The 14859-nt window shown below is 37.0% G+C and overlaps 1 protein-coding gene across 1 annotated transcript in view; it reads left to right on the top strand.

Moving 5' to 3' along the window:
* The window catches only part of LOC117329782 (solute carrier family 49 member 4 homolog), a 23731-nt gene continuing 8872 nt past the window's right edge, over positions 1-14859 (top strand). Inside the window, exons 1-7 of the mRNA XM_033887915.1 lie at positions 1-1217; positions 2790-3044; positions 4454-4481; positions 5454-5515; positions 9957-10019; positions 11655-11784; positions 12365-12473. Coding sequence (XP_033743806.1) covers positions 812-1217; positions 2790-3044; positions 4454-4481; positions 5454-5515; positions 9957-10019; positions 11655-11784; positions 12365-12473 — 1053 coding nt within the window. The 5' untranslated portion in view covers positions 1-811. The remainder of the gene's footprint in view (positions 1218-2789; positions 3045-4453; positions 4482-5453; positions 5516-9956; positions 10020-11654; positions 11785-12364; positions 12474-14859) is intronic.

Consider the following 14859-nt stretch of genomic DNA (forward strand, 5'->3'; position numbering starts at 1 on the left):
CTTGAAATTTGTCATGACTCTTGAGCCAATCCGCGTCTTTGCCGAAATATAGAATAAAACCATGAGCCCTAAAAGGACGGAACAGCTGTATGATTCAGATTTTCAATTGCTATCTTTTTTTATTTAGAGGTGTTGTTGATATGTGTGTGCGGCTTTTAAGATATGTTTTTAGCCAACTTAAGAACGAAGGATATTTATGATACATACTTAACTTTTACATGGCGAGATGAGACCTATATAGACGAATATAATAAAATAAAAACAACAAAAGAAACTTGATGAAATTTGCCGATAACGAGTTCCTTTATACAGAATTTTCTTCGTGTACATCGTGTGTTCTAGTGAGGTGTGACGCGTTGACTTGATAAAGACGAAACCTATCATCGAAGATAAATAAGTTATTCGACCAAGTATGCATTCAATAAGGAGTGTTAAGTGTAGTGTTGTTGACAAACATGAAAATCCCTAATCGAATTAAATATACTAATACAAATCACTATCACCGAAACTACCACATCACCCCAAATACAAATGAGGTCAAGGTCACATCTGTTCTTTAACTTGTCCTGGACTGTTTACAATAGATAAGATAATAGATGTTTACATATCTATCGATGGATAAAGTTAAGTACTCGCTTAAATCTCTGCGTGTATTTTTATCATACCGGTTATGCTTCCTCTTTGCCGTTTTGGGGAATTAGTATCATTTGCATGTCAATGTTGCTTGCGTAGTTAGTTATTTTCATGCTTTATTAACGCAAAGTTCTACAATTCATCATACCATCAGTTGCAGCGGTTCTTTTAACTGTCAATGGAAACAGGCAACGATTCAGCAATGGTTAAATTATCTTCTTCCAGGGATAACAACAACGAATCTCCTAAAATTAGCTTGAATTCACACATAAATCACAACGGATATATAAACAAAGGCTTCACCGTCGAGAAAGATTCCTCTAAGAAAACCCAAATTGAAAATGGCCACATCAGCAAGGAATGCGAGGAAACTCAAGTGTATAAGCGAAGATGGTATATTCTTTCCGTGTACTGTTTGTTGACTCTCACCCAGGCCATGCTATGGAATACTTGGGGACCTATAGCAGCTTCCAGCCACCAGGCTTTCGGATGGAATGACGGTGACACGGCACTACTTACTGATCTAGGACCTATAGCATTTTTACTCGTTGTGTTTTTATTTTCTTGGATCGTTGATGTTAAGGGTAAGTTTCCAATATATGTGTTTGATTATTTTATTATATTTGCATGTGTTATGTACATCTTTTGAAACAATGTTTATCATTTTACATCTAATGGCAACAAAGTAAATATACTTGAAATGTATATAAGAATAAGTTTTTTTAATAATCGGTGTACTTTAAGGAATAAATTGAACAAAGTGTTCAAATCACTTGATTGTAAAGATATGCATGTACATACATGTTTCTCATAATGATACTACATACGTGCATTTGTATATACGTATATATTGACAGTATGTGTAACTTATTTCAAGGAACAAAATATAGTAAAGACAGAATAAAAATTATTATTTCTATTTCTGTACAAGGGTTCGTCGTTTGAAATAGGACGTCTTCACTACATCGTCAGTTGACTTGCTAAATCATTTGGGCATATTTTACTGTTAACTAGTATCTCCAAATAACAACGGCTCCCCATGTTATTATGTCAGAGTATACCCCACATTATCATTCCCTCTTGCAATACAGATTAATAAAAAAGTATAAATAAATAAAAAAAATAATAATAATAAAAGAATATATACATAGAATATATCTCAAGTATTTGCTTTTTTGCAGTTAGACGTAAATATAATTTGAGGCAGGGAAGCTTTCAACTGCTTTCTTGAGAAAAATAGCTGGATGTCTGACAATCCCCTTCCAGATATCTGTTAACCTTAAGCAGCATACATGTATTTATATTCCGGCTGAGTTGGAAATATACAGATTTGTTCGAACAACTATCACTAAAAACCTTAATGTTTACAATATGTCTTTAGTATTTGCATTGATGCAATTAGACGCAAAATTATCATATTATAACATGTATTATGAGAGCACATCATTTGGCCGTGTGATAACTACAGTGACGTCATCGACCTCAATATGACCGAACGAAATAACTAAGTAAACAACAACATTTCTAAATATAGCAAACTTTATTATGTAATGAATGTCTAAAGATAAAGTACAATTACGAACATTGTTTACATCCATTCCTTTATCAATATGAAAAAAACGAACGTGATACATTCGTACTTAACATAAGTAGAAAATTCTTATATCATATCTATATTCTTTCATGTTATCTGATTAAACGCATGTGTGTCATCTCATCTCCATTTCCGAAGTCATAATTGTATATTTTCCAAAGATAATTCCAAGCTTTTATTTAAAGTATTCAAAGGAAAATTATCACACTTTATTCAAGTTTGTATTCATATAAACAATCATGGACAATGTGTCGCTGATGAAGCCAGTCTTATTCCATTATAGTGTATGTAGTTTGTCTCACAAACACATCTCCTTAGAAGACTCAATTCCTTGATATCATAGGCACTCAATAACTTTAAAAAAAAATTAAGACATGCCTTTGACATTTACAACAGATCAATAAAAAATTGAAAACATTACTTCAGAGAGAGTGTCTTCCAAGTTCTAAGGTGTTATAATGGGCTAATGGCAACGCGATATTTTAAGGTTTTCCTTTTCATGTAAAGTTGACAGACGTTGTTGGCCTTCTAGTATCATTTAATGGTAAATATATCGATACAGGATTACGATGGGCTTGTGTGCTGACCGCCTTCGTCATGATGCTCGGAGCTGGTGTAAGGTGTATAACAGACAAGTCCCCGTATGTAAAGGTCACGGCAGGGATTGGTCAGTTCTTGAACGGCATTGGAACCCCTGTCAGTATGGGGGTGCCCCCTGTTTTGTCTGCCGCCTGGTTTCCTCCACATCAGAGGACCCTGTCAACAGCCATAGCAACGGTAGCCAATCTGGCGGGAATTGGTCTATCCTTTGTGATAGGTAAGCTTTGTTCATAAACTATGAATATCAAATGTTTATTATCATCATCAATGCTTATTTAATAAAAGACTAATGTATTGAATTGCTGTATTGCTGCCCTGGTGCTAGGCATGCACACAGGCAAAATTCTACAAATCAATTTCACATGAAAATGATCACTTTAATTTCAAGGGCAAACAAAGTGAAACTCGTTGCCATTTTCACGTGAAATTCACATGAATTTCATATTCACGTTAAATTCACATAAAAAATCCATGTGAATTTCACGTGAAGGAATTTCAATGTCAAGCCCTCCTCCAGTTTCCTTCCCAAAGACATTTCAAAATACTTTGCAGTGACAGTGGAAGATACCAAATAAATGAATGATTTTTATGGGATTTAGCGTTGTTGAAACAGCAACAGTTAAATGATGATGCATGTCACCACAGAGACTGGAACACTGAACAGAAAAGGGCAAAAAGGAAGGGAAGCGAAAAGGTCACGATTCCAAGAGTTGTCATTGGACTGCTGATCATTTTTGGTTCTTCAATATATCTTTTATAGACAGAAGACTCCCGATTCTGCAGGGCCCTACTTAAATGAAGTGTTTCACTTCTTTCATTACAGCTCTCGTAGGCTCTTATCTGTTACCTCACTGTGACTATGTACATTGTATTTCATTTACAATGGCGTTTCTATGGTTAGCCTATTGCTTAGTCATATGAATGTGGAGTGAGATGTTGATGTGTGTGACAAAATCATTCAGGAACTTTTGAATTTTATTTGGTTGTCCAGAGCGTCATGTAACCTTAGCTTACGGGATGGCTCAGAATGAAATCAAATAAAGTGATGAACCATACATATTTCAACATTAAGAACCATTTCACTATTAAGTATGGTGATTTGATTTGTTCATGGAATGTACAGGAGCTAAACATATGAAAATAAACCAGCATCAGTTTATTCGGCAGTATTTTACATATGATAAGTTTTAACTAAAATGCTGTATATGTTGATAAATGGTATGCATTACTCATACATTTTGCAATATTATAGAACATTGATTTACGGTTATTTACGTGGAGTATCCCGTCGTGTTATCTCAATCACCTGATGAATGTCTCACCTGTCGACGAGAAAAAAACACAAATATGTTGATAAAAGATACTGTTATCAGGAAATAAATAGATAATGTATAAACAAGTGAACAAGTCTACACATAGAACGGAGAAATGTCAGCCCTCATTGCAAGATGCCATAAAAATTGTCAAACTCTTTTCAAAAACCTTGAATTTGACGGGGAGGGGAGGGAAGGCGGGAGGGGAAAGGAGAGAAACCATTATGGTTATGGGAAGGGGTGGCGAGAACAGCTTGGTTATTTACCAAACTCATTTTATACTGGTAATTTGACTAATATTATGTATTTTTAGGTCCATTCATGGTACCGGACGACAAAAAGTAAGTATAAAATGTCACTTCTGTTCTATGACGGTACTTTATATTACAAAACACAATAACCATGTAGAATCTATGCTAGTTTGCCAGTAATAGTTAAGCATTTGTTAAAATATTATTGTTTTAATTAGCACTTTAATACGATAGCTATGGTTTATTGTTATACAATAGTTCACTTATGCCTCTATGCATATGTAACACCAGTTTCCAAAGTTCTAGCTACAGCAAAGTCAGTTTGGTCACCATGAGATCGATGACGTCACAATCAGTGTTATATTAACTAATGTGCGGTAAAGTATATAGACTTGTAATTTCCGTTCTTCTACGATACACTGCAATGCAAGATCCATCAACACCCGTAGGAGGTCATCTCAGCATGACCTTTGAGCTCAGCCAATCAGCGCGTCGCCTATTAACGCTATGATCTTGTATTGCAGTGTATCCTAGAGAAGCGGAAATTACAAGCCTAATTTTGATTAGATTGCGGTAAAGTCTAAAAGTATTGTATTCTCTGACTGCATTGTTCAAATGTACTATATATTACGGTCTTCATATAGCTTTGTAATAAAGGAGCCGCTCGGGCTCAAACTTGGGACCTCCTGCTCTCCGAATGGACTCCGAATGGAATCCGAATGGAATCCGCTATCCCGGACCTGACCGAGGTGACCTTATACCCACAACTTTTACACTGGTCCCTTTTCACTGTCTTTTTTAAAAAAAAGACAGACACTAAGAAGGTTCTTCGGCTCCATTGAAGATTCCTAGTTATTGTACTTGGTGTGGTCAATTAAGCAGACATACTATCACTAGGCGAAAGGAAATTGTCCATTAGGTTGCACTAGTAAGGTTATCATATATTCTCTATAACAAAAGCAACATCTCTATGTGTGTAAGCAAATTATTAAAGCCTAAAATTTTATAAGCATGTGTTCACGTACTGGATATGTGTGATGTGATGTTTTCAATTTTCTTCAGTACAACACGAAGTACATGGAATGGTACATTGAACACAACGGAAGTTAACTCGTTAAATACGTGTGAGTATTAGTTCATATAAATGACATACACAATATTAATGGGTTAATATTTCTACAAGGTTGGTATAACACCATATTGACTTCACCAAAGGTCAATAACTGATAAATAAATTCATCAGTCTAAGTGTGGTTTTGGTGAGTTACTTCCCTTCGTTTCACTGAAAGGTTATATATAGCTATTAGCTGCGATAACGTAGTTCTGGACGACGGACGGATATGGTTCGTCCTATATAGTGATAAGCTTAGCAGGTGGTGACCGAGAATCGTATCTGCATGCGAACTCTCGTATGTAAACCATGCATCATAAACAACAAGTTCCTTACCAAAATATAGACTAAAATATTAGTACTGATATGCGTTTTAATGAAGCGCAGCTACTGTATGTGAATCTGATTGAAACCGGTATACATTTAAATCAATTACATTCCGCCATATAAATCAATATTAGTTACTTGCAACTAAACGTAAAGATGTATGAGGCATGTATGATGTTTATTTTCCTATTAGTATCCCGATATCATTTAGGGAAATAAACATACGATGATAAATGATTTAGTACTGCTAGGTGAAAGTTTCCGATAATCAATAGAATGATAGGTTCAGTGTACCTTTATGTTTGATAATGCAATGGAGATTTTTAATGTTTTTCATTGTTTTCTTTCAATATACTTTGTATCGAAGTCTTATTAGGGGCAAGAATAAAAGTTCGGTTGTAGATCAGAGACGTAAATATGTATTCAATTGTTTCAATGAATTATCTGGAACTTCGTTGGACGCCTATTTGCCTTAACTTCAGCTGACATATACTTGTAAAAGTCAAACTAGAATGACCTATCGCGTTGGTCTTTCCGTGGAATATTCAAAATGAGTAGTTCCATTTGTGCATAGGTGTGTTAAAAACATATTGATTAGGAATACTACTATGTCCAGCAGGGTGCTGTTTTGGACAATTCGTTTTTGTTACAATTTTATATTGACAACACAGCATGGTTTACACATATTCACATGTTAACAGTTTTGTCGCTAAATCTAGACCAGTATAAATACAAATGATACAACTACGGAAGAGCATTAGGGCCATTAAACAAAAAAATTTAATTCTTTTTTTCATGTTAATAACTAGAAATTTCGACTTACTAACTCGAAATTTCGAGTTAATAACTAGAAATTTCGAGATAATAACTCAAAATTTCGACTTCCTTACTCGAAATTTCGACTTACTAACTCGAAATTCCGACTTACAAACTCGAAATTTCGAGATAATAACTCGAAATTTCGAGTTAGTAAGTCGAAATTTCGAGTTATTAACATGAAAAAAAATGAATTTAATTTTTTTGCTTCATGGCCCTAATGCTCTTCCGTATACAACTGATGATAAGGTTTGTTACATTATTAACAGGTAACAGATATACATGTATATAAACAAAGCACATCTTTCCCCTAATTGACTATAGACTAAAGGTATGGGGTCACCTGCCCGACCACGTGGGTTTTCCAGGGTACTCCGGTTTCCTCCCACAGTAAGACCACTCGCACGCTTCCATCCGGGGAGCCGCGGTGGCCGAGTGGTTAAGGTGTCCTGACACTTTATCACTAACCCTCCACCTCTGGGTTACGAGTTAGAAATATAAATTTCAACATAAATTACAATTGATTCTATGTCAAATCGTGATATATTTATTTTTTGCAACCAAGGCGGCGATCCTCTGGGTTGCGAGTTCGAAAGCTACGTGGGACAGTTGCCAGGTACTGACCGTAGGCCGGTGGTTTTTCTCCGGATACTCCGGCTTTCCTCCATCTCCAAAACCTGGCAAGTCCTTAAATGACCCTGGCTGTTAATAGGACGTTAAACGAAAACAAACCAAACCCTCCATCCGAAATATAAGTTGATATAACTTGTTTCGTAATTGGTGTTAACTAGAGTCTACATCAGTTACCTTCGAATTGAGCAATATGATGTAGCCAACATCCCAGTACCACAAGTGTAGAGATCAATAGTAATATATCTTAAAGAGCCATACAACCAAGAACATATATACGTCACTGACGGGGCCGCGGTGGCCGAGTGGTTAAGGTGTCCCGACACTTTAACACTAGCCCTCCACCTCTGGGTTGCGAGTTCGAAACCACCGTGGGGCAGTTGCCAGGTACTGACCGTAGGCCGGTGGTTTTTCTCCGGGTACTCCGGTTTTCCTCCACCTCCAAAACCTGGCACGTCCTTAAATGACCCTGGCTGTTAATAGGACGTTAAACAAAAACAAACCAAACAAACCAAACGTCACTGATACATCAAACATTTTATACCATTTGGGGCATCAGTGATCAATTCCACAAACATGAAAACAATATAAACAATATTTCGATTCTATCCGAGCTGATCATTAAAACCAAACAAATCCTTGTTACGATGTACGCCAAATCGAAGGTATGATCTACATGATTTTATCACAAAAATCGATGACGTCCTTCCAACAACTTCTATTCCATCCCCCACATTCTTCTTGATGAATCTGTAAAAATAAATGTGACTCTAACGAACAATCATCATCATCATCATCGTCATCATCATCATCATCATCATCATCATCATCATCATCATCATCATCATCACGGAAATTGATGTAGTAAATAACCTTTCGAATTTAATACAACATCTTTCAGCGTAAAGACCTTTGTTCAAAATTGGCCAATCAACAAATTCAGGAATATTCTTTGGAAAAAAAAACAAAAAAAAAACAACAAAAAAACAACTTCAAATGGTATGATTATATAGAAGAATTAGATTGTGCGGAGAGGCTTCTGGCCTAGCGGTGTACATACCTAGCAAGGGACGAGATAACTGTTGTTAATCTGACGCTGGATGCACTGTGAAAAAAGAACCATGTGTTCTGCGAAATGGCCACACGTATTCCTCTTCCAGTAAAGACCATCATGTGGAAGTTCTTCTGTCAACACTACGGACAACTCTAAACCATAGCTAAACAAATCCATTGTCTTCGACCTCTCTAAGAATTATGCTTTGTCCTTTTCTCGAGATCCGGATGGCTTCCACAACGAGCTTCTTTTCACTTGTGGTATTTCCTGATTCGGGCTCAACTCTATACAAATAAAGTTTCAATGTTAGGATGAAATAAATTAAAAAAAAAAAACAATATCTTCAAAAACATCTTTAGCGTTGATTTGAGTTAATCGTGATTCGCATTTGTAATCGACGATAAACAAAAAAAAACGGGGGAAAAAAGAAGAAAAAAAAGGTCTTAACTTCCCGCGGAAGGTCCCGATAAGCAGCCGGAACTTGGTGCATTGCGCTCATCATTTTAATACCATAAATATCAGGAAAAACCTTATCAGTGGTGATAGGGGCCAAACAGAAACAGAGCCACACGTCCGGTTAAAATTAAAATGAATCAATCTTGTGAGGCGGGAAAAACTTCATAAACAGGAAACACTATTTTCATAATAATTTTAGAACCAAATACAGGACACCAGCTAAAATTCCGAATCTAAATATACAGGAAGAAATCTAGAGAGCGATAGTTTGAGGATTTTTGATATATATATATATATATATATATAGCTTTATATATATTGCTTTACTTAGTAAATCTGAAGTAACAAGAGTAAAAGAATTAAAATGGAAAATGATTGCTAGACCAATGAATTTATCCGTGGCATACGGCAAAACTCGGAGACTTGATATATTTATCCAGTAACGATCGACTTATTTCTATCTTGGTAATCCAAGATTTATCAAAAAAGTAAATATTAGTAGAGAGACATATCATTTCTGCTTTTGCCGGTTGCTAAGCAGCTTAGTAAAGATGTCACAAATGGATTGATTTGTTTTACCGATCAACATCACACCATTGTCTAATAACAACAAGTAATTTTCAATTTTGTATTGCATGCCTATTACTCTAGTGTAATGAGTGACGTCAATGGGTGAGGAGGGGGTGTGCGCTTGGCAATTCATCATCGTTTTACAAATACTATGGGGATGGGATAATAACAAATTCACGACACGTCTGCAAAAACAACATATTTTATTTACGGTGTTTTTTGTCCTTAATTGTGTGACTAAGATCCAAGATATAATGGTCTTGATGTATGATAGTTTACATTTGGTAGGCATATGTACAATAAATTAATAAACAATGTTCAATACACAGTGAATATGCTCCGATATGATATTTTAACTTTTTTTTTAACCTAGTGTATGAGTTGATGAATTTTAGAATATGTCAATTGATTATGATTAATATCATGCGTTTTAGCATTTCATAGTGTCTCATAAGTCAAATAATTATGGCTGGGTATTGATCACATTTTATAATTGAAATTTGTATTTACTGTTGACGTTTTGATAAAATATTTTATCTTTATTACTATTTAAGATTGTTTTTAAATCTGTGTTATCTAACATGTTTTTGCTATTTTACAGCTGATCTACAGGAGGAAACAGGTCTCAAAAAGAGAAATCAGATCATGATACTTTTATATACAGGTAAGTTAATACAATGTACATCTATAGGTAAAGGTTAAAGATACACAGGTGTATGGCACATATGGAATTTGTTGAATTCATTAATAGAAACGCTGTACAATACTTCTTGGGCTCGTCAACGATGCTACGTCGGACATCATACAGCTGTTTCATCCTTCCAGTAGGACTCGTCAGTGATGCTAGGGATATCATACAACTGTTTCGTCCTTCTGGGGTTCGTCAGTGATGCTAGGGATATCAATCATAGCATACAACTGTTTCGTCCTTCTACTAATAGGACTCGTCAGTGATGCTAGGGATATCATACAGCTGTTTCGCCCTTCTGGAGTTCGTCAATGATGCTACAGAAATACAACTGTTTCATCCTTCTGGGGTTCGTCAGTGATGCTACAGAAATACAACTGTTTCATCCTTCTGAGGCTCGTCAGTGATGCTAGGGATATCATACAGCTATTTCGTCCTTCTACTAATAGGACTCGCCAGTGATGCTAGGGATATCATACAGCTGTTTCGTCCTTCTACTAATAGGACTCGTCAGTGATGCTAGGGATATCATACAGCTGTTTCGTCCTTCTACTAATAGGACTCGCCAGTGATGCTAGGGATATCATACAGCTGTTTCGTCCTTCTACTAATAGGACTCGTCAGTGATGCTAGGGATATCATACAACTGTTTCATCCTTCTGGAGTTCGTCAATGATGCTACAGAAATACAACTGTTTCATCCTTCTGAGGCTCGTCAGTGATGCTATGGACATCATACAGCTGTTTCGTCCTTCTGTGTTTCGTCAGTGATGCTACTGACATCATACAGCTGTTTCGTCCTTCTGGGGTTTGTCCGTGATGCTACGGACATCACAGAGCTGTTTCGTCCTTCTTAGACTCGTCCATGATTCTATAGACATACTACTCTTTCATCCTTCTGAGGCTCGCCTGTGATGATGGGGGCATCATACAGCTGTTTTATCCTTCTGGAGCTCGTCAGTGATGTTGCTGATATCATAAAGGTGTTTCTTCCCTCTAGCACTCGTCAGTGATGATAGAGACATCTAGTTATTTCATCCTTCTGGGGCTCGTCAGTGGTGATAGGGGCCAAACAGAAACAGAGCCACACGTCCGGTTAAAATCAAAATGAATCAATCTTGTGAGGCGGGAAAAACTTCATAAACAGGAAACACTATTTTCATAATAATTTTAGAACCAAATACAGGACACCAGCTAAAATTCCGAATCTAAATATACAGGAAGAAATCTAGAGAACGATAGTTTGAGGATTTTTGATATATATATATATATATATATATAGCTTTATATATGTTGCTTTATTTAGTAAATCTGAAGTAACAAGAGTAAAAGAATTAAAATGGAAAATGATTGCTAGATCAATGAATTTATCCGTGGCATACGGCAAAACTCGGAGACTTGATATATTTATCCAGTAACGATCGACTGATTTATTAATGCTTATATTTAACATGTTTAATTTCTGGAAATATCTTTCCCGAAAATTTCTTTCGATCTATTTTGAGCCGCATCTGTCATCTCATAGGTACTGTATCAGCACTTACAACAGACCTATATTGTATACTGTATTGTATATGTTTTAAGTGTCAATATTTTCCCTCTTTTTTTCAGAATTCGGTTGGGCTGTTGGTATTTTTCTACTATTACTGGTTTACTTTCCCGCCAAACCTAGCAAGCCTCCAAGTATATCGGCTTCTACGGAGAGGCTAAACTTCATACAGGGCTGCAAAACATTATTACGGTAACTATTACATAATTTCCTCTAATAAGACTGTTCATTCATTTTTTGTTACTTTTGCTACTTTACAAAACAAAAACTCTCCATTAAAACAGCCTTTCAAAAAAACGACATATGGACTTGACACAATTTCTAAACCCGCGGTCCATATATATGTACACTGTATATGTATGTATGTATGATATCAAATCTCGCATTCTTGCTCTCTCGAACTTAGGTCGGAAATCGCAACGGCGAAAGTGCGAGATTAGTCTCGCGTTTTCGCCATCGAGTTTTCGCATTCTCGCGTTTACGCATTCTCGCATTTTCGACAAAAGGTCGAGAGTGTGAGATTTGATATTTGGCCCTAACGAGCTACCATACATGTATATTACATACAGTACATATGAACCTTGGATTGGAAATTCGCGCCAAGTCCCTGTGGTATAGATGTTCTAAAAAGATTTTAATTGCTTTTTTTTTAGTTGTTGTTTTATTATCTATAATATTGTTTTCTTCTTTTGTTTATGTGTGGAGCACTTATTTTCCCTTTAATGTTTATATAAATAATTGTGACGTAAATAGTAGTTACTTTATTACCTAGGAATGGTGTATTCTGGGTAATCGCCTGTTCGTATGGTCTGTCAGTCGGTATATTAGGAGCATGGCCAGGCGTGTTAGAAATAGTCCTCAAACCTCACCACATCTCAGAGGTAAGTCCTCAAACCTCATCACATCTCAGAGGTAAGTCTTCAAACCTCAACACATCTCAGAGGTAAGTCCTCAAACCTCATCACATCTCAGAGGTAAGTCTTCAAACCTCATCACATCTCAGAGGTAAGTCTTCAAACCTCATCACATCTCAGAGGTACGTCTTCAAACCTCCTCACATCTCAGAGGTAAAACTTCAAACCTCATCACATCTCAGAGGTAAGTCTTTAAACCACATCACATCTCAGAGGTAAGTCTTCAAACCTCATCACATCTCAGAGGAAAGTCTTCAAACCTCATCACATCTCAGAGGTAAGTCTTCAAACCTCCTCACATCTCAGAGGTAAAACTTCAAACCTCATCACATCTCATAGGTAAGTCTTCAACCTCATTACATCTCAGAGGGTAGTCCTCAAACCTCATCACATCTCAGAGGTAAGTCTTCAAACCTTATCACATCTCAGAGGTAAGTCATCAAACCTCATCACATCTCAGAGGTAAGTCTTCAAACCTCATCACATCTCAGAGGTAAGTCTTAAAACCTCATCACATCTCAGAGGAAAGTCTTCAAACCTCATCACATCTCAGAGGTAAGTCTCCAAACCTCCTCACATCTCAGAGGTAAAACTTCAAACCTCATCACATCTCATAGGTAAGTCTTCAACCTCATTACATCTCAGAGGGTAGTCCTCAAACCTCATCACATCTCAGAGGTAAGTCCTCAAACCTTATCACATCTCAGAGGTAAGTCTTCAAACCTCATCACATCTCAGAGGTAAGTCTTTAAACCTCATCACATCTCAGAGGTAAGTCCTCAAACCTTATCACATCTCAGAGGTAAGTCTTCAAACCTCATCACATCTTAGAGGTAAGTCATCAAACCTCATCACATCTCAGAGGTAAGTCATCAAACCTTATCACATCTCAGAGGTAGGTCTTCAAACCTCATCACATCTCAGAGGTAAGTCCTCAAACCTCATCACATCTCAGAGGTAAGTCTTCAAACCTCATCACATCTCAGAGGTAAGTCCTCAAACCTCATCACATCTCAGAGGTAAGTCTTCAAACCTCATCACATCTCAGAGGTAAGTTTTCAAACCTCATCACATCTTAGAGGTAAGTCTTCTAACCTCATCACATCTCAGAGGTAAGTCTTTAAACCTCATCACATCTCAGAGGTAAGTCCTCAAACCTTATCACATCTCAGAGGTAAGTCTTCAAACCTCATCACATCTCAGAGGTAAGTCCTCAAACCTCATCACATCTCAGAGGTAAGTCTTCTTACCTCATCACATCTCAGAGGTAAGTCCTCAAACCTTATCACATCTCAGAGGTAAGTCTTCAAACCTCATCACATCTTAGAGGTAAGTCATCAAACCTCATCACATCTCAGAGGTAAGTCCTCAAACCTTATCACATCTCAGAGGTAAGTCTTCAAACCTCATCACATCTCAGAGGTAAGTCCTCAAACCTCATCACATCTCAGAGGTAAGTCTTCAAACCTCATCACATCTCAGAGGTAAGTCCTCAAACCTCATCACATCTCAGAGGTAAGTCTTCAAACCTCATCACATCTCAGAGGTAAGTCTTCAAACCTCATCACATCTCAGAGGTAAGTCTTCTAACCTCATCACATCTCAGAGGTAAGTCTTTAAACCTCATCACATCTCAGAGGTAAGTCCTCAAACCTTATCACATCTCAGAGGTAAGTCTTCAAACCTCATCACATCTCAGAGGTAAGTCCTCAAACCTCATCACATCTCAGAGGTAAGTCTTCAAACCTCATCACATCTCAGAGGTAAGTCCTCAAACCTCATCACATCTCAGAGGTAAGTCCTCAAACCTTATCACATCTCAGAGGTAAGTCTTCAAACCTCATCACATCTCAGAGGTAAGTCTTCAAACCTCATCACATCTCAGAGGTAAGTCCTCAAACCTTATCACATCTCAGAGGTAAGTCTTCAAACCTCATCACATCTTAGAGGTAAGTCATCAAACCTCATCACATCTCAGAGGTAAGTCATCAAACCTTATCACATCTCAGAGGTAGGTCTTCAAACTTCATCACATCTCAGAGGTAAGTCCTCAAACCTCATCACATCTCAGAGGTAAGTCTTCAAACCTCATCACATCTCAGAGGTAAGTCCTCAAACCTCATCACATCTCAGAGGTAAGTCTTCAAACCTCATCACATCTCAGAGGTAAGTCTTCAAACCTCATCACATCTTAGAGGTAAGTCTTCTAACCTCATCACATCTCAGAGGTAAGTCTTTAAACCACATCACATCTCAGAGGTAAGTCCTCAAACCTTATCACATCTCAGAGGTAAGTCTTCAAACCTCATCACATCTCAGAGGTAAGTCCTCAAACCTCATCACATCTCAGAGG

The sequence above is a fragment of the Pecten maximus genome, chromosome 6 (genome assembly GCF_902652985.1).
Source record: "Pecten maximus chromosome 6, xPecMax1.1, whole genome shotgun sequence".
NCBI lineage: Eukaryota > Metazoa > Mollusca > Bivalvia > Pectinida > Pectinidae > Pecten > Pecten maximus.